Consider the following 20654-nt stretch of genomic DNA (forward strand, 5'->3'; position numbering starts at 1 on the left):
GCTGGGCCTGTGCTCTTCCTTGCTGATGGTCCATTATGCTCTTTTACAGTATTCCTCATGATCTGATAACCAGCAGTTTTATCTACTTTCACAAAAGTTTGGGAGACTTTCGGAAAACAACAGTGACCTCCCAGAAGAGGCGGCTATTCTCTCAGGGGCTGTAAAGTTAGTGTAGTTCATAATATAATATATTGTCTGTACCGGTGTGTGATGGTGGTCTTGCAATTCTTCTGTGATTTTTGTGCCTACATTTTGAATAACATACAAAATGAGTGTCGTCTCAAGTTTTCCCAGGTTGCAGTGCGGCCCGAGACATTATATCACTAGTCAAGTGTTCAGAGGGAGCCCGTCTTTGCTTCGATGGGTGGAGCAACCGCTGGGTGGGAGATTATGCTGAATGAGCGACAGCTGGTCAGAAAACACTGGTCTATTGTGTTGGAGAGTAAAGGTGTGTTTCATTGGGAAGGGTGGCTGATGTGTGGGAGATAGAAAAATGACCTCACACTTACAAACAATGAACTATGGGATTTGTAGTTTGAGAGAACGAACTACAACAGGAAATAGCCAGTTGACAAATAGAGCCACAGCGTTATGGTGAATTCACAACATAGCCATTTAGCTCAAAGACCAGCACAAATCCTTCCTAAGCATGTCCACTATTGTCTGGCAGGTAAGTACTAAAATAACCTTATGGTTGATAACCCCTTTAACTTCATATTCTCACTCTCTCTCTGCATGTTGTGAATTAGGCTGGGACCAAGGAACTACTCTTGGAAGCGGTGCTACATGTTCTTCAGTTCCCTTTCTGCTTATCCATGCTAAAAGACTCCATTAATTAGGCAGGAGGAGGTCTGTATTGGCAAGAAAATAGAAAACAAAGCCACATACTTGTCTAGCCCTGGTTCCCCCAGCTTCCATCCGATCCCCCAATCTTCTTCCTGCACTTATTGCAGGACATGCACACTCTGTGGCAACCGCTGTGGCCAGTGATTGGTTGAGCCAACAGGTCCTGCACCAAGTTCACACCTCTAAAGCAAGAAGCAGAAAGACCTGGGGACCGGACAGCGAACAGGAACTAAGGGGAACCTGATCTACGCAAGTATGTATTTTTATTTTATTTTTAAACCCTGGATAACCCTTCAACATCTCCTGGGGCCTTTATCTGCCCAGGAATAGAGTGGAGGTGCCACCCCTGTCTTCAAGTTGTGTGTGGCATTACAATTGGTCTCCTTTCACTTTAATAAAAATGAGTTGCAATACGACACACAACCTGAGCATGGGATGGAGCTGTTTTTGAAAGAAATTAGCTCTGATTTCCTATTCCTGGACAACCCCTTTAAGGCATAACCATCTAGGACTTTTGGTACAGTTCCCAGGATAGGTCCTCAATATTGGATTATGGTGTGACACCTGCCACCTCCACCAATTCAGCTGTTCGCCAGAGCAGTGGTGCCAGCATAAACAGCAAACAGAGCCAGAAGCAAACAGCTCCATTCTCTGGGTAGTGGTTGTGCCGGGTTACTGCAGCTCAGCTAAAGGGGTTGTCAGGGGTGGAGAGAAGACCCTACCTGTTCTGCTCCCCAGGGCTCCACTTCTGCTCCCTGGTCATTTCAAAAGTTTACTGTTCCAAGATGTGACGGGGCAGATACTTATCTTGTTCATCACATGCGGGCAAAACCACACACCCCCACATTTGGTTTCACCCACATACAATGATCAGGACAAGTATCTTCCCCCTCTCATCTCTGAACAGTACTTCTGAGACGGCAAGGGAGCAGAAGTGGAGCCCTGGAGAGCAGAACAAGTAGGATCTGCTCCCCGGACAATCCCTTCAACTTCAATGGGAGCTGAGCTGCTGTAGTTCAGCATGACCACCGCACAAAGTGTGGCGCTGTCTGCCTCTGGTAATTTTCATTGTGTATCCAGGTGCCTCAACTCTGGCACACAGGTTGTTGGTGGTGGTGCCAGTCATCGGCACCCCACCATTCTTTTATTAATGGCCTACGATCAGAAGAGCCCATCAATATCCAAGTCCCAGAAAAACTTATTTAAGGGTGCATTCACACCACGATTCTTTTATACGGTGACCGGATCCGTCAGATAGTGACTCCGGTTGGCTCATTTTTGCCTCGTATCTGGTTTCGCGACTACGGTTTTCAGTCCGGATACAGGCAAAAATGAGCCCGTATAGTGATAGTGACTCAGGTCTGCTCATTCAAATGAATGAGATGCAGACCAGGTCCGGCTGGAATACGGGAGCGCCTGGTTTTCAAATCTCCCAGCCGGATCCGGTCACTGTATGAAAGAATCGTGGTGTGAATGCACCCAAAGGAGGACTGGGGGGCGGTGGCCTAGATAGGAAGAGATACAGGTGTATGTCTGGAAATCTGTAACACATGACTTCTACTTGGAACACTTTCTCAAAAAGTCTGCAAATATAATAAAACACCCCAAGTTTGGTTTCATTGAAGCAGACAGAGCCATATTAATATCATATTTTTATTGTTTGACAAGCATTTACAACTTTTCATTCATAGACCTAAAAACATAAAAATAGACCTTCTTTCAGCTTATAAAAGAAATATATAAGAACATCTGACATAGACATGTCATGACAGTATGTACATACACTGGTACCCAAGTCAAGCACCGGACTTTCCAGTTTATTTTTTTTTTATTTTTTACAATTGACCATATTCTGCTTGGTACAGTACACCACAGGACTGTTCACCTCCGGATACTGAGTCGGGGAGGGGGCGCGCGCACAAGTGAACTGCAGATGGCATCGTACAATAGATTTACGAAGGAAGAGGATTTTTTTTCATATTTCTTTTTTTCAAAAGCTTTGCTCATGGATTGCAAAATTCACCGTCACGCCAACCAAAAATAAGATGTACTAGGATTTGCAAAGCAGCAAAGTTATAGCAAAGTCACGTTCCTCACTCGTTCACGTCACAATGGAACCATAGCTAGCGTCATGTACATTGGCCTTAACATCTTACAGTGCCGTTAAACCAGGGGCCATGTTATTTTATTTTTGTTGTCGTTCCCATTGGTTCATCGGGCACTTCAGATATTAAGTAGCTATTTCCACCAAGTAATCACAACATGAAGATGTCAAACTCCGCACAACACAATGATGTCAAAGTATCTCACAACAGAGATAGGTATCAGTATTTATTAAAAAAAATATAAATAAAGAGGAGATGCTGGGCCGTCATGTCGTCTGGTGGAGAAGGAACGAGAAAAAAAAAATTGGTCAGGTGAGAAGAGAGTGGAAAGTGGGAACATAATGTATGCTAAGTGCAAGAGATCAAGTCCTACTTGAATGGTCCATGAAGTGGTCAGGCTCAAGGAGGTGCATTGCTACGACTTAAAAAATAGAGTAAAAAAAAAAATTCAGGATATGTTTAATGTATGGACATCCTCGTCGGAGACTTTCTTTATTAAATATATATATGCGTATAAAACTAGTGTGTCCTATTCTCTATGAAAGATTAGATCATCTGTACTTTCTTTAACTTTACAATGTAAAATGCCCCCCAATATCCCTTGGTGTCCCTGAATTTTTAAAAAGGTATAAATTAAAAAAATAAAAGGAAAAAAAAAATAGAGAAATATAGAACTTTTTTTGTTTTGTTTTTTCAAGTTTTGCATCTGGGTCTGTGGGAAGAAGAGTTTGGCATGGTTACAATTTTATAATTTTTTTTAACTTATTTTTAGAATTACAATGTAAAACCAGTGCATGACTGAAAAACCAGAAAAACAGGGAAAAGTAACAGTTTTGCAACAAAAATTCCAAAACTATTCTTCAAAAACACTTTGTTTTTTGTTTAGTTTTTTTTTTTCAAATACAAAGCTACTGAAGCGTAACATTGATGGGGAAAAGAAGGAGAAACACGCCAATATCAGAAACCAGGGAAACGCGTTTGGGGGGGGGACAAAGGAGTGATCGAGCAGTCACGACACAAATCCCTTTACTTATTTGTGCTCACTCTTTGTACACGACTTGAGGCAGCACCTCTCGTCTTTACCGCCACGTTTTTGTACATTACCCTTTTCTGTCCAACCCTGATAATTTTATTTAGAATAAATAAGAAAAAGAATAAGAAGCCGACCCCTCCACCCCAACCTGGAGGAGTGGACTTGTGTAACAGGATTTTGCATTTGCTTTATTGTAACCAGTTGTGGCCTCGCTGGCCGGTTTGAGCTGCCAATGTTGTGTGTGTGCAAGTGTGCAGTCTAGAGGATCCCGATTCCACAGTGCATGAAGGGCTGAACCGTCACCTTTTCGGACCCTTTTATAGCATATAGTGACAGCTTTATATTTCCGTGTTTAGTTTCCTGGCAGGCACAAAGTCTTCTCGTTTCACCCATATGACTTCTTCTGTGGTGCTCTCAATGCTGCCGTTCATTCCGGAAAACGCAGTCTGCTTCTTCAGCTGAGTCATACGAGAAGCGTGAGTGCCCACCGCGTTCTGGAGAATGCTATTCAATGGGTTATTGGATATGGAGGTGGCTTCTAGCTGTTCGCTTATATCTTTATCCATAGAGCCACCTTTGATGGACTCGCAGTACTCATCGTCACTACTGAGGATGTCCGTTTCTTTCACATCTTCCTGCTCTTCATACTGAGCAAGATCAAATTGTTCTTCCACCCAGCGGTCAGTGTCACCGCTGCTGGTTGTCTGCTGTGGAGGTTTAGGTTCGGTCTCTGGTTCTGGTTCGGATTCTTTATCCGGGCTTGTTGAGTAGACTGTGTCTGAGTCAATGGTAAATCGATTCCTCACCAGGCGCCTCCTTCGAGCAAGTGATCTGCTGGGTGCGGAGACTGAAACAAAATCACAAAGATGTTAGTATGTTGTTCCTACAGCTACAGTTCAACATTATACTACATATAGACCCAGAAGGCTTGGGTGGGCTCCAGGTAGCTACATAAGAATTGGGGGGGTTGTAGCATCACCATAAATGCTCTTCTTGCTTAAAGGAAAACTGTCAGTAAACTCCACCTACCCCCCCCCCCCCCCCCGCACTAACCAGAGGTAATGGCTGGTAGCGGGGGACGCTGATCAATATGCTGCCTACCATGCCCAGATCTGCCCCGCCGTTCGCCCATTATCTTCATTCTTCTGGATATGCAAATGAGCTGCTAACTGGCATGGGTGGGGTTACAAGGCTCCTTCTGGCACTCTGACGCCGCTTGTCGACCGCACCACCTGGCTTATGAAAATTCATCCTCTCCCTCCTCAGTTGAGTCCAGTACAGAGCGGGGAGGGGAGGAACAGTCAAAGGGAGGGGATGAACAGGAGCAGCAGGGGGAACATGACTAGGTAAGTAGGTTTTCCTTCTATTTTCCTCCTGCCCTAGCACCATATTAGTTTTTATAAAACACTGACTAAGCCCTTTAACAGTATGAGGCATGCATGAGGGGGTATGAACACAAGCTCAGACTACACGGCATCTGTTTGAAGTCTATAACTATGGAAACACATCGGAAATGCACCCAAAAGCAAATCAAGACTTTTTGTAAAAGCTTGCATTAGAGCAATATAAAAAAATGAACATGGCCTAGATGTGCACAGCTATAACAGTCTAGATCTACACAGTTATAAATAAAGCCAAAATTGCAATGCTGCTTTGTCAACAGTAGTAAAGTTTTTTCCCCCCTTACTACAATATTAAATCGGGTTCTACTTAGAATCTCTGGAAAGGGTCCTGGTATTTAAGAGAAAGATATGAGGCCTCATGTCTCAGGTTTACACCACCACAGCCACCATCCAAAGGAGGACGACGACCCAACATTTGCTTGTCCATGACTCTTCGGACAACATCCACTGTAGTTTCTTAGCAAAAGTATCAATGTGTATGAGAAACTCCTACTGCTCAAATAGACATTTGTTAGGGATGTTCCAATATCAATACTGGTACCGGGACCGATACTGGACATTTGCACGAGTACTTGTACTCTTGTAAATGTCCCCGATACCTGGCAGTGGAACTCCTGCCTGCAGGTATCACGGCGGTGCCTTGTGCACACTACCGAACTATGCAGCGCACGTCATAGCCAGGACCTGTGGCTAAAGCCGGACATTACCGATCAGGGTGATAGCCTGCAATTAACCTTTAGACACGAAAATTAACTGCCGGTTAGCTCGGGGATGCTGATCGGGATCACGGCGGTAAAATCGCGATGTCCCGTTCAGCTAAGAGGATGGTCGAAGGTCCCTTACTGTGCTCCGTTCCACCCAATCTTCTCTCCCATACTGCAGCCAGCCATGGCAGGCAGTAGTAAAGGAGCGCCGATAACACAGCTCAATGCTATGGCATAGCATTTACCAGTGTATGCACTCTATGGGGAATAAAGAAAATTATGAAAAAAATTATATATAATAAATAATAGTGAATTAAACCCTTCTCCATTTAAAAGTTTGAATCGCCCCTATTTTCTAAAGGTTTAAAGAAAAGCCCTTCCTCTATCAAAAACTGAAATCACCCCCCTTTTTCCAATTAAGAAAAAAAATAAAATAAAAATGTCACATGACATAAAAAAAAAAAAAAAAAAGAGTATTGGTAATTGGTACTGGAGAGTACTAAAAAAAAATAAAAATAAATAAAAGTATAAAATACTGATACTCATACTTGGTTTTCAAAAAAAGGTGTCAGAGCATCCCTAATATTTGTTGAGGCCCTTCTAAATGCCACAGGAGCCTATTTTAGTCCCCTTTCACACTGTAAAGTTGCTCCGTTAAAAGGCCTGTTATAAACTTCCGTTAGAAAAGCCTTAAAAGCTGATGTTAAAGGGGTACTCCGGCGCTAAGACATATTATCCCCTTTCCAAAGGATAGGGGACAAGATGCCTGATCGCGGGGGTCCCGCCGCTGGGGGCACCCGTGATCTTCCACGCAGCACCCCGTTAGAATCAGCCCCCGGAGCGTGCTCGCTCTGGGTCTGATTACTGGCGATCACGGGGACGGAGCATAGTGACGTCATGGCTCCACCCCGTGTGAGGTCACGCTCCGCCCCCTCAATGCAAGCCTATGGAGGGGGCGTGATAGCTGAATGTAAAAACCCCGCCGGGAGCCCTGAATGGCTCCTCAGTACGGGCCATTCAGGGCACCCGGCGGGGAATTTAAAGATGAAAGTAAACTACATCATACATCGCAGGGGAGTGGAGCATGCCGCCCGCTCCCCTGTTTAATAAGTTCTAATCGCATCAGGTCTCAAAAGCCCCTGTACTACAACCCCCATCATGGAACAGAGTCTGTTCCATGATGGGGGTAGTAGTAGTAGTACAAACACTAATGTAGCCTCCCCAGCCACTGGCAGACTCCCGCAGCTGGGGGAATTACTACTCCCATCATGGAAACAAGTCTGTTCCATGATGAGAATAGTAGTAGTCACGGCTGTGGGAGTCTGTAGGCAGAGGTGTTAAAATGGCCGTACATAACGGATGAATATGCCCCGTTATTCAGCCGTTAGCATCCGTTATTTCATCCGTTATTTTACATCCGTTTTTACACTGAAAACGGATGTATAACAACAGATGAATACTCAGTGTGAAAGGAGCCTTAGTCAGACATATTGGCCCATTAATCCTCTAGTTTTTCCATTACTACAGTCTCCACAAAACTGGGATCAATAGTACTAGGTTACCTTGGCATTTAGCTCCATGGACACTCACAGTTGTCCCCTTAATAACACAGTGGCCCTGATTTACTACTGTCTCCCCAACGGTTTGTGGCCAACTTAAACCTATAACCCCCTAAAAAGCAGCATGGTCGGCCAGAAATGGGCGTGACCGGTCATAAAAAAAAAAAGGGGCGTTCTCGCAACCCGATCTATTTACTATTGAATACACAACAAATCCTGTACAAAAATGGCCAACAACATCTGTGTATACAAATAAACAAATCCCAAATTTTTACACTGATTTTTTGATTCCACAACGTGGCAGCAGATATAAATGTAAAAAAAAATGTAAAAAAAAAAATTACCGTATTTATCGGCGTATAACACGCACTCCCATTTTAATAGGGAAATTTAAGTAAAAATACATATAAGATAAATGAAAGACTAAATGCCATATCATCCCTCTAACTTTGATTTTGCCTGAACTTCAGTTTGGTCCCCCCTTCCAGTGCCACATAATTCCTCCCCTTATATCAGCCCGTGTGCCACATTTACACCCACTCCCCCCTTACCCTCTCATCATTCCCCACTGTCTTATCATTCCCCCTTCTCCCCATGCCCCCTCTCCCCATGCCCCCCTCTCACCATGCCCCCCTCTCACCATGCCCCCCTCTCACCATGCCCCCTTTCACCATGCCCCCTTTCACCATGCCCCCTTCTCACCATGCCCCCTTCTCATCATGCCCCCCTCTCACCATGCCCCCTTCTCACCATGCCCCCTTCTCACCATGCCCCCTTCTCACCATGCCCCCTTCCACCATGCCCCCTTCTCACCATGCCCCCTTCTCACCATGCCCCCTCTCCTCTTGCCCCCTTCTCACCATGCCCCCTTCTCACCATGCCCCCCTCTCACCATGCCCCCCTCTCACCATGCCCCCCTCTCACCATGCCCCCCTCTCACCATGCCCCCCTCTCACCATGCCCCCCTCTCACCATGCCCCCCTCTCACCATGCCCCCCTCTCACCATGCCCCCCTCTCACCATGCCCCCCTCTCATCATCCCCTTTCCCTCCGTCTTTGATATATACATTTTTCCCATCTTCCTTACTTAGCCGCGCTCTGCAGGCCAGGTCCGGTGTGGGGTCTTGCGGGCTGCGGTCAGTGAAGCAGGATGAGTGACGTCCTCTGCCGGCTGCACAGCATCAGGGACGTCACTCATCATTCGCTGCATCCGCCGCTGGTCAGTGTGGTCGCTGAATAGTCACAGCAGCAGCAGTATTGAATGAGGGACGTCCCTGATTCTGTGCAGCGGAGCTAGCAGAGGACATCACTCATCCGGCTTCACTGACCGCAGCCGACACCGGACCTGGCCTGGCGAGCGCGGCTAGGTAACGAAGATGAAAAAAAAAAAACAATACAATAAAAAGCAGAGGGGAAAAGAAGGAAAATGTAAAAAAAACAAAGGGGGAGCCGCGCGCTGGTCACACTTTAAATCAGCGACAAAAAGATTTATCGGTGTATAACACGCAGGCAGACTTTTTGCCTTGAAGTTTTAAAAGTGCGTGTTATACGCCGATAAATACGGTACTCTTTACTCCTGCTGTTGCAAAACTACAACTCCCAGCATGCCCGGACAGCCTTCGGCTGTCCGGGCATGCTGGGAGTTGTAGTTTTGCAACAGCTGGAGGCACCCTGGTTGCCATACAAGGAAGGAGATATAAGTCACTGGCGCTTTACCTGCTCTGTTCATGGCCGGACGAGCGCCCTTCAGTGCACACAGCCTCTTCCCTCCAAACGGAACGTATTGCTGGGAGTTGGGTAAGCTCTCCGTCTTCAGCAGCTGTCTCCTGTGCTTGTCTCGCAGGATGGAGTGCACGGCCCTCAGGAACTCCTTCTTGCTATCTGGAGAACTGTAAGGACCAATAGAAAGATATTTACCCATCATGGCTGCACCAAAACGGAAGCCAATATAAACCAGGTCTCATGAGTCTCACGCACAACGGCAGAAAGGGGGCACCTACCTGCAACATAAGTGGAACGCCCGTTCCGGTCTTCCCTCAGACTCAGATTTGACATGGACTATTTCACACACAGAGTTTGTCTCAGCATCTAATAGGAAAGGGAGACATTTCGTCAACATTTTTGTACAGATTTTGAGTTATTTCAGTTCTGCTGGTGGCCCTTGGAAACAGACAGCAGCTTACCCCCACTCTGCTGTTAGACATGTGACCTAATATACACAACCCCATTAAAGCGCCATACAACCTGCACAGAACAGTAATACGATGCCCAGATAAGTCTATAGCGCCCAAATGTAATATGTGGTAGTGGAAGCAGCTTATATACAGTGACTCCATTTTGGCTCACAAATGGGGTCCGAACTGGAGGCTCCTCTCTATGACATCTAAAGGCCCTTTGATTGCGTACGGACAGGGAGCGTGCTCAAGAGATGACCCCCTTGAAGGAGGAGCAGACTCCATCAGAACAAGGAGGAAAATCTTTTGCAAAAAAAATGGTGGTTGGGGACTGCTATATTTTGCCCATGGTACTTTTGTCCTATGTGGATTCCAGGTTTCAGGAAGTGCATATCTCATCCAGGAAAAGCTGGGTGAGATGAGAAATCCAGAAAGAGTAAAATTCCTAGAAGGACTTTGCGTGCTAGCAACTATGGTAAGTACTAGTTATTTATGGGATGGAATACAGGTTTGGTAGCAGGGCCTTTAATCTCTTCTTTGGCCATTCTAGTTTTTCAGACTAGCCCAGATCAGCACAGGTGCTGAATACAGCTTATTATTGGGTTTAAAAACTAGGGGAGGGCTAGTCTGAAAGTCTGATGAGAGTTTGAATCCAGAGGTTTGCAACTAGAGATGAGCGAACTTACAGTAAATTCGATTCGTCACGAACTTCTCAGCTCGGCGGTTTCTGACTTTTCCAGCATAAATTAGTTCAGCTTTCCAGGTTCTCCGGTGGGCTGGAAAAGGTGGATACAGTCCTAGGAAAGAGTCTCCTAGGACTGTATCCACCTTTTCCAGCCCACGGGAGCACCGGAAAGCTGAACTCATTTATGCAGGAAAAGTCATCAACTGCCGAGCCGAGAAGTTCGTGACGAATCGAATTTACTGTAAGTTCGCTCATCTCTAGTTGCAAACCTCTGGATTCAAACTCTCATCAGACTTTCAGACTAGCCCTCCCCTAGTTTTTAAACCCAATAATAAGCTGTATTCAGCACCTGTGCTGATCTGGGCTAGTAATAGCCGAGCCGAGAAGTTTGTGATGAATCGAATTTACTGTAAGTTCGCTCATCTCTATAGCTGACCTCAAAAGGGGACATTGTAACCTGGGTAAATAACATATATTGTTGACTCTTCTGAATGATTTTGTACACACTGGACAACCAGGATTTATTTTGTGTTTGAGTCTTAAGGCTGAATTTGTTTTGTTCCTGATAAAATAAAAACTAGAGAAGCCTTCTGTGTCCTTGTCTCTGACTGCTTGTTTGCCGCTGTTTTATTGGTTCTACAGAACTAATCTCTCACAGTACATACATGCAGATGAAAAACTCAATCACACAATGGAAATGATTCCACCAGGGGACGAAAACCAGTCTTGGATATAGCCCTGCGGACACAGGGTAATGTCTTGTTACAAGAGAGAGCCGTAATACACTGTAACAAGCCCTACACCTGTGCCAGCTGTATAAGATCATGGTAAGTTAGCGTTATGAATTTTTCTATTTACTAAAAAGCAAGCAGAAACCTTCAGACTCACTTTACTTACTACGGCAAATAGAGATACAAAACGTCAATAAGAAAGATCTTGTTACCTGATGTGGTCAAAGCCCGAAGCTGCAAAGCCTCTGTAGGTATCATGTGCCTAAATCGAAAGGGGTCCCTGTCCTCAAACATAGATGCACGATGTGAGCCACCCTGAAAGACAGACCAAATGTTAAAGGGGTACTCCGCTGCTCAGCGTTTGGAACAAACTGTTCCGAACGCTGGAGTCGGCAGCTCGTGATGTCACGCCCCGCCCCCTCAATGCAAGTCTATGGGAGGGGGCGTGACGGCTGTCACGCCCCCTCCCATAGACTTGCTTTGAGGGGGTGGGGCGTGATGTCATGAGGGGGCAGGGCTATGACGTCACAAGCTCCCCGCGCCAGCTTTAACGATCGGAACAGTTTGTTCCCTTTAAAGGTTTTATCGCTTCATGTTTAAATAAATAAATAAAGGGATTATGTAAGAACCTTCTACACTATGGATTAAAAAAAACACCTCAATTTAGCACAGAATAGATGCCTAAAATAGACATGACATAATGGGGGTTGTAATTCCACCACTACTGAAAATGCTAATCTAAAGCATTAGAACTATAATACAAATGGACAAACATAAGAACATCATTAAAAAGTATCCATAGACTACACCGTAGATCGGTAAAACCCAATTGGCATTCATGGATGGACCAGAGATCGGTTCAACTTGCCCTAAATAAGAACTTACCAGCTTCTTCTTCTGCTTGGAGCTGTCCTTGTACACCAGCACAACGGCTGTCTTAAAAACTGGAAAATAAAAAGGTGATATAAGAACAATTACATTGTCAGTCATGTATGAGGGCATAACAATAGCAGTTGTGTAAGAAATCTGGCGCATCTTTTTTTTTCCAAATTTACAAAACCTATTGGATGGCCAATTTGATGCCATTATTTTGAGGCAAAGCGGCAATGTTGCTTGATAAGCCAATAAAGTTATACAGCTAAACTCAAATTCGTTGCGTTAAAGGGGTACTCCGCCCCTAGACATCTTATCCCCTATCCAAAGGATAGGGGATAAGATGTCAGATCACCGGGGTCCCGCTGCTGGGGAGCCCCGGGATCCCCGCTGCGGCACTGCGCTATCATTACTGCGCAGAGCGAGATCGCTCTGCACGTAATGACGGGCAATACAGAGGCCGGAGCATCATTACGTCACGGCTCCGCCCCTCAATACAAGTCTATGGGACTGCCATAGACTTGCATTAAGGGGGCGGGCTGTGATGTCATGAGGGGCGGAGCCATGACATCACGCTGCTCCGGCCCCTGTATCGCCCGTCATTATGCACAGAGCGAACTCGCTCTGTGCAGTAATGATGGCGGGGTGCCGCAGTGGCGATCCCCGGGGTCCCCAGCAGCGGGACCATGGCGATCTAACATCTTATCCCCTAGTCTTTGGATAGGGGATAAGATGCCAGGGGCGGAGTACCCCTTTAAGTGTTATGATGCTGTAGGCATAAAAAATAAAACTTACCAAATGTGGCCAGTTCAGGGTCTTTTTTCCACTTCCCCAGTGATGCCGGTGGATTGAGCCATACTACAGTGTTGTGCAGTAATAAATCTCCCATGGAGAGGTCTGCAACCTACAACAAAGCAATAAGACCCCATAGTGATTGTCTAATATATAAGTGGAAGAGTAACAGCACGCACAGACTTATAGAGGCCAGCACCACTGACAATGGCTCAGAAAGGCTGGGTTCACACTACGTTTTGTCCCATACGGGAGCGCATACGGCAGGGGGGAGCTAAAACCTCGCGCTCCCGTATGTGACCGTATGCGCTCCCGTATGTCATTCATTTCAATGAGCCGACCGGAGTGAAACGTTCGGTCCGGTCGGCTCATTTTTGCGCCGTATGCGCTTTTACAACCGGACCTAAAACTGTGGTCAACCACGGTTTTAGGTCCGGTTGTAAAAGCGCATACGGCGCAAAAATGAGCCGACCGGACCGAACGTTTCACTCCAGTCGGCTCATTGAAATGAATGACACACGGGAGCGCATACGGTGACATACGGGAGCGCGAGCTTTTAGCTCCCCCCTGCCGTATGCGCTCCCGTATGGGACAAAACGTAGTGTGAACCCAGCCAAAGAAAGGTTGTCCAGCACTTTGTCGTGCAGGTAAAAGTTTCCTTGTTTCTTTAAAAAAAGATTGTACAGGATACAATGTAGCTGGATAGGAGTAATAGCAGTAAAGCATTTCAGGTGTACATGACTAAGGGTGTCCTATACACCTGAAATGCATTACAGCTATTACTGTCATGTACACCCAAAACGCATAACTGCCATAACTAAATCATGTACATCCAAAACGTGTTACTGCCATTGCCAAGTCATGTACACCCAAAACGTGTTACTGCCATTGCCAAGTCATGTACACCTGAAACGTGTTACTGCCATTGCCATTACTGTCATGTACACCTGAAACGCATTATTGCTATTCTGTTTCTTTGTATCCTTCACTAAACAAGCAGATTTTTAACTGCTCAATCAAGAGCCGGACAACCTTTTTTTTGTACAATAAGTAGAGGATTATACCAAACCATGCAAAACTGGCGAGGAAAACACATGTGCACATCCAGCGGTTGCACCACAAACCGAAAAGACAAAACATTTCTATCCTAAAGATCCTTTTACCACAGTACCAGCCCTTCGGATCAAGTGGCCACAGAACCCACATGAAGTTATTTAACAATGTGAGCACACGTACCATTGTGAGCACTAGAGATGAGCGAAGTTACAGGGATTCGATTCGTCACAAACTTCTCAGCTTGGCGGTTGCTGACTTTATCCTGCATAAATTAGTTCAGCTTTCCGGTGCTCCGGTGGGCTGGAAAAGGTGGATACAGTCCAAGGAGAGAGTATCCAGCCACCAGAGCACCTGAAAGCTGAACTAATTTATGCAGGATAAAGTCAGCAACCGCCGAGCCACGAAGTTCGCGACGAATCGAACTTCGCTCATCTCTAGTAAGCACCCCTGCCATCTTAAGCACCCCTGCCATTATAAGCACCCCTGCCATCACCCCTGCCATCATAAGCACACGTACCATCGTAAGCACCCGTAACATTGTAAAAGTCACCAACAATTCTCACGCCACGTGACTCCTCTTAGTTGCTGTTTATTTTCCGTAAATATCCAAACTTGCAGTAAGATTAATATTAACAATTTCGAGACTAAACTTTTTCAGCTATTCTTTTTTACCAGTTACTGTAATGCAGTGTTTCCCAATCAGGGTGCCCCCAGCTGTTACAAAACTACAACTCCCAGCATGCCCGGACAGCTGAATGCAATTGCTTGAGGAGGTGTGTGTGAATATAATCCCATAGGAAGAATGCAATAGACATCTGCGTATAAATCTGCTGCATTCATTAGGACTGTGGGAACCCCGCCTGTTAAATGACGGATGTTGTTGTTGTATACAGGTTTAGACCAATCATGCACAGTAGGCATGTGTCTTCCGAACCTGCTGCTCTTGGTAGCACCGGCTCACCACCTAATGTGTATGGTGGCCTCTCGGCACTCCCCCGACTGCAGATGTCGAAGGAGAGAAGGATTGAGCAAGTTACAATATTAATTTGTTCCAGGACGACCATTGTATGTTGAAATCATTGTATGTCGAGACCATAAATCTATGGAAATCTGGTAATTGGTTCTGAAGCCCCAAAATGTCATCCAAAAATAGGAAAAAGTGAGGATTAAAATAAATAAGTAAATAACTAAAATAGATAAAGCAAATCCTTACATATAAAAGTAATAAAGATCTGCTGGGAGCTGTAATCACTGTCTATGTAGAGGACAGGAGCTTCTTCAGGGTCCTGTACATCACACAGTGTCCTAAAAAAGTAACATGGAGCCGCCCTCACCTGGTGTTCAAAGGAGCAGCTGACCCTGGTACAGGTAAAGAGTACAGAAGAACATGTAATACCTCCCTGTACTGTAGGGGGCGCTACCAGCTAGTCCATGCATGTACTTCAGTAATACAGGGATTTTATAGAAATGCCCATTCTGATTGGTCAGTTCTTCCAGCCATTGACACGTTTCGCAGATCTGCACTGTCTGTACATTGTATGTTGAGTCTGGTTTCAGGTTACAATGGTCCAGAAAAGACTATTGTATGTTGAAACTATGTTGAGGCCATTGTAAGTTGAGGGATCACTCTATATCCAATGGCAACCATCAGTCTATAGCAGTGTTTCCCAACCAGGGTGCCTCCAGCTGTTTCAAAACTACATCTCCCAGCATGCCCGGACAGCCGAATGCTGGAGGCAACCTGGTTGAAAAACACTGGTCTATAGTGACAGGGCATGCTGGGAGATGTAGTTTCGCAACAGCTGGAGGCACCCTGGTTGAAAAACACTAGTCTATAGTGACAGGGCATGCTGGGAGATGTAGTTTCGCAACAGCTGGAGGCACCCTGGTTGAAAAACACTAGTCTATAGTGACAGGGCATGCTGGGAGATGTAGTTTCGCAACAGCTGGAGGCACCCTGGTTGAAAAACACTAGTCTATAGTGACAGGGCATGCTGGGAGATGTAGTTTTGCAACAGCTGGAGGCTCCCTGGTTGAAAAACAATGGTCTATAGTGACAGGGCATGCTGGGAGATGTAGTTTTGCAACAGCTGGAGGCACCCTGGTTGAAAAACACTGGTCTATAGTGACAGGGCATGCTGGGAGATGTAGCTTTGCAACAGCTGGAGGCATCCTGGTTGAAAAACACTGCTCTATAATGACAGGGCATGCTGGGAGATGCAGTTTTGCAACAGCTGGAGGCACCCTGGTTGAAAAACACTGGTCTATAGTGACAGGGTGGAGGAAGGCCACTGCTCTCTTTACCATTACAGCAAACCTATCAGATCCATTCCACTCCATCCTTTCTGTAGGATTACAGGGTTAATGGTTTTTCATGCTATGAGTAACCACAGGCCCTTGGATCCAGGCCTAATAAAGGCAGATCTACACATCGCCACCGCCACCCATCAGACCAGCAGGAAGCCTGCGTACCTCTTTAACTTCTCCGGTCTGCTCGGCTATGAGCTGATCAAACACGGCTCCGTATTCCTCATGTATCTTCTGCATCTCATTGATGTGACTGGCCACTTTGTTCATGGTCTTGATGGCCACTGAGAAGAGAACAGAGGACATATAAACCTTCCATCCTCACAGAACACATTGTTCACATCCTTGCCCATTCCCTCTCTGTACTCTTAATCTGCCTAGACTTAGCGAGTGATTCACAGCTCCCGACTGTCAGGGTGTAATCCGTGTCTCCCGGCAATGAAGATATTAAGTGATCATTAATAAAACATGAAGCATGGCAGGGTCGTGTTCACACTCTGTGGCTGTCTGTATCACCCTGAACCGGAGAAGATGAGTAATTACAAGAAACCTTGTGACCTTGTCATGTTTTTTTTTTTTTTTTTTTACCATCTCAAATGATGCTAAAATCCACCTCCAATACCGGTTTCCAAAAATAGTCTTAAAAGTGTATTCCAGGAAAAAACTTATATATATATATGGGAATATGCAAACCAGCTCATTACATCACCTTCTAAGGCGATGTTCCCTGGTATCAGCTTAGCTCCAGTTACGGAATATAAAAAGCTAATCGGGATTGATGCAAAGCCAGAACTCTCTCTCCAGAAGGAAAGAGTACCCATCTGCAGACAGCTGTTCCGGGGTTCTTGCCCCTCGTCAGTACAGAGCAGGGTGATCTGGCTTGGCTGAGATGAGGGGCCTTAGACCAACTAAACGGGGGTGTATATAAAGCAAAATCATCTGTAGTTGCAGTATCTTGTAATACCTTTTTTATTGGACTAACAAGATTTTGTCTCTACAAAAAAGGTATTACAAGATACTGCAACTTCCGATGATTTTGCTTTTTGCATCACTGGACTAATACGGTTACTCCTAACTAATCTATATCTATATATATATCTATATCTATCTATATCTATCTATATCTATATCTATATATATTGGTTCCAGAAAGAAACAAATTTGTAAATTACTTCTATTAAAAAATCTTAATCCTACCAATAAATTATCAGCTGCTGAAGTTGAGTTGTTCTTTTCTGTCTGGCAACAGTGCTCTCTGCTGACACCTCTGCTTGTCTTGGGAACTGCACAGAGTAGAAGAGGTTTGCTATGGGGATTTGCTTTTACTCTGGACAGTTCCCGAGACAGGTGTCATCAGAGAGCAGTTAGGGTGCATGCACGCCACGTTTTTGCAATACAGTTCCCGTATCAGGTTTTTGATGAAAAACTGATTCCTCAAAACCTGTCTTAACGGTATCAAAACGTGTGTACAAATTTTAATCCATATACGGTAGAAAACTGTACACAGTTTGAAAAATGATGTCCGGTTGCATCCGTTTTTTGAGAAAAAAAACGTATACGTTTTTAACTTTTCACTCCATTTTGAATAAAGTTTCACTTGTTCTATTGAAATGACAAGAAAAAAACTGTGCAAAGTCAAAAACCGTATGGTGCAAACCGGATGGAACCTACGCACATATGGTTCTGTACGGTTTCCATTGACTCCCATGTTAAAAAAAAACCCTATGTGGTTTAATACGGTTTTTCACCCAGAACAAAAAACAGGGTAGACTACGGTTTTGGGTATGGGTAAAAAAAAAAAAAAAACTTGCGTGCAGCACACATGTCCCACTGCCACTCCATTTAACTGGGGCAGAACACAGGATTCCATTCTAGAAACTGGTGGGAGCCTAAGCAGTCAGAACTCTGGTTGTCAGACACGTTTATTTCGTTGGCAAACGCCTTTAAGGGTATGGTCACAGGGCAGATTTTGTGCGAAACGTCCGCATGGAATAATCCGCACAGACAATCCGCTGCAGCAGGTTGCCATTGATTTCAATGGGATTCTGCTGCACTGTTCACATGGCAGAATTTACGTGCCAGATGTTTCTGCCATGGAAATTGAGATTCCAGCATCCGCAGAACGAATAGCTATGTCTAGCACTTTCCATTAGCACTTGCCGTTTTCCGTGTAAAAATTCCACCATCTGAACATACCCTAATGGGGTTCACTCAACTTTTTCTGTATCGCATATGGACTTGAGTAGAGATGAGCGAACTTACAGTAAATTCGATTCGTCACGGACTTCTCGGCTCGGCAGTTGATTCCTTTTCCTGCATAAATGAGTTCAGCCTTCAGGTGCTCCGATGGGCTGGAAAAGGTGGATACAGTCCTAGGAATGAATCCACCTTTTCCAGCCCACCGGAGCACCTGAAGGCTGAACTAATTTACGCAGGATAAGTCATCAACTGCCGAGCCGAGAAGTTCGTGACGAATCGAATTTACTGTAAGTTCGCTCATCTCTAGACTTGAGCAGTAACTTCTCTGGCAAGAATATAGCCCTGGTGAAAGTCTGTATATCTAAGCAACCTCTCCATTGCTCAATGTCTAGTCTGTTGGGGGTCACCACTACACAGATGTCCATCAATCCCTAGAAGAAGGGGCACAGCCGCCTATTAGGTGGTCCCCATCTACCATCACTATGGCCTGTGCTACTTAGCAAGGCAGGTGCTTGTGTTCCAGGATATGTATGTGAAGGTATTTACAGGTACTGAGAATAAATTTTGACTATTTTGATGCCACAAACATGTCTACAATGACCTACCATCAAGATGGTAATGCTCCTCACTCTCGGCATCGGTCAAGGAATAGAGCTCCTTCAGGAGCAGAGGGTATTTCAGGATGCGCTGGATGGGTTTGATCAGGTAGGACTCCAGCGTGTAGGAGTGCTGCTGTTTTGGGTTCTGAGCATCCAAAAACGCTTTGAAATTCAGGTCAGTTTTAGCTGTAACGGAGAAGAGTTCAATTACATGAAGGAACGTCTGGAAATTGGCGGAAGAGAAGACCGGGAGATAATAAGATTAGAACACCCAAGGAATACATTTTTCGACTGATTAAAACATAAAATCCCTCTCTTTGATCTTGGAATAACACGAAGTATCTGGGCTGCCTGGCACCTTCATCTACAACCTGTTCTAGTTATACAAGTCTCTGCATCCTGCCGCCAGCGTTACGAGAACATCAGGATCGGCCATTCTTGGAGACGCTGGAATATAGGTCAAGAATTCCGTATGAGCAGGAATTCGCTTAAGGCGCCACTAAACTATATGGGCATATCAAAGATACTGACGACAGATATATATATATATATATATATATATATATATATATATATATATATATATATATATATATATATATTAGGGCTGCACAATATATCGCAAAAGCAATCGAATTGTGTTTTTTGCGATATAGCGATACGGCCCCCCGGGAAAACTTGCGGTTATCTGCTCGGGCCAGTAGAGCAGGTAAAAACTAATTTAAATACTAAAAGTCAGTATTTTCCAATCAGGGTGCCTCCAGTTGTTGCAAAACTACAACTCCCAGCATGCCCGGACAGCCAAAGGCTGTCCGGGCATGCTGGTAGTTGTAGTTTCGCAACAGCTGAAGGCACCCTGGTAGAAAAACACTGAGCTAAGTAAAAGGGCGCAGGGAGAAAGATAAAAAAACCTTCTGCTCACTTACTCCCTTTCCCTGAAGATGCCGACAAGTGGGGGGGGGAGTCCTTCCCCTAATAAAAACTGAAAACAGACCCTTTTTTTTCCCCCATTAAAAGAAAAAAAAAATGTTTAAACCTCCTGTCACGACATTCATTAAAAAAAATAAAAAAAAATAAACAACTATTGGTACTTGGTATCGGCGAGTATTCAAAAAAAAAAGTATTGGTACTCATACGGTCTTAAATTTAAAAAAAAAATGGTGTCGGGACATTCCTATTCAGTGCACCAGGCATCATTCCAAGTGTTCTCTGTATAGGGCATCCTAAAATCCTGACCCGTTGGGGGTACCTGAGGACTGAACTTAGGAAGCGCTTAGAACCGCTCACACAGTTCAATTCGAAAATTGTTCTTTAAATGAATTTTCTGGCGAAAGCAATGATCGATTCCTCCCCTATAATGAGGGACGTTTTTGTTTCCGCTCCATCTCCAGATTTACGCTTCCTGTTGTGTGTGACTGAGCCGCGGTCGCCATCGCCCGCCCTGTGTAACATCTCCTAATGTGATCACCGGGATGATAATTTTTGTCAGAGCGGTAACCAATGATTTATTAATGCGGTGAGAGGAGCGCGTGCATCCATTTGCACGGTAAATAAGCAGATGTGGTCACTAATCGCCAGGCTGGCATTT

At 45.0% G+C, this 20654-nt stretch overlaps 1 protein-coding gene across 1 annotated transcript in view; it reads right to left on the minus strand.

Moving 5' to 3' along the window:
- Window positions 1-2485: 2485 nt before the first annotated feature.
- TIAM1 (TIAM Rac1 associated GEF 1) overlaps window positions 2486-20654 on the minus strand; it is a gene marked incomplete in the record, with an annotated part of 322739 nt that continues 304570 nt past the window's right edge. The window contains 8 exon segments of the mRNA XM_056559538.1: window positions 2486-4831; window positions 9367-9539; window positions 9651-9738; window positions 11453-11555; window positions 12126-12184; window positions 12909-13017; window positions 16434-16552; window positions 19073-19252. Of these exon segments, the coding sequence (XP_056415513.1) occupies window positions 4323-4831; window positions 9367-9539; window positions 9651-9738; window positions 11453-11555; window positions 12126-12184; window positions 12909-13017; window positions 16434-16552; window positions 19073-19252 (1340 nt within the window).

This window comes from Hyla sarda, chromosome 2, assembly GCF_029499605.1.
Source record: "Hyla sarda isolate aHylSar1 chromosome 2, aHylSar1.hap1, whole genome shotgun sequence".
Classification (NCBI taxonomy): domain Eukaryota; kingdom Metazoa; phylum Chordata; class Amphibia; order Anura; family Hylidae; genus Hyla; species Hyla sarda.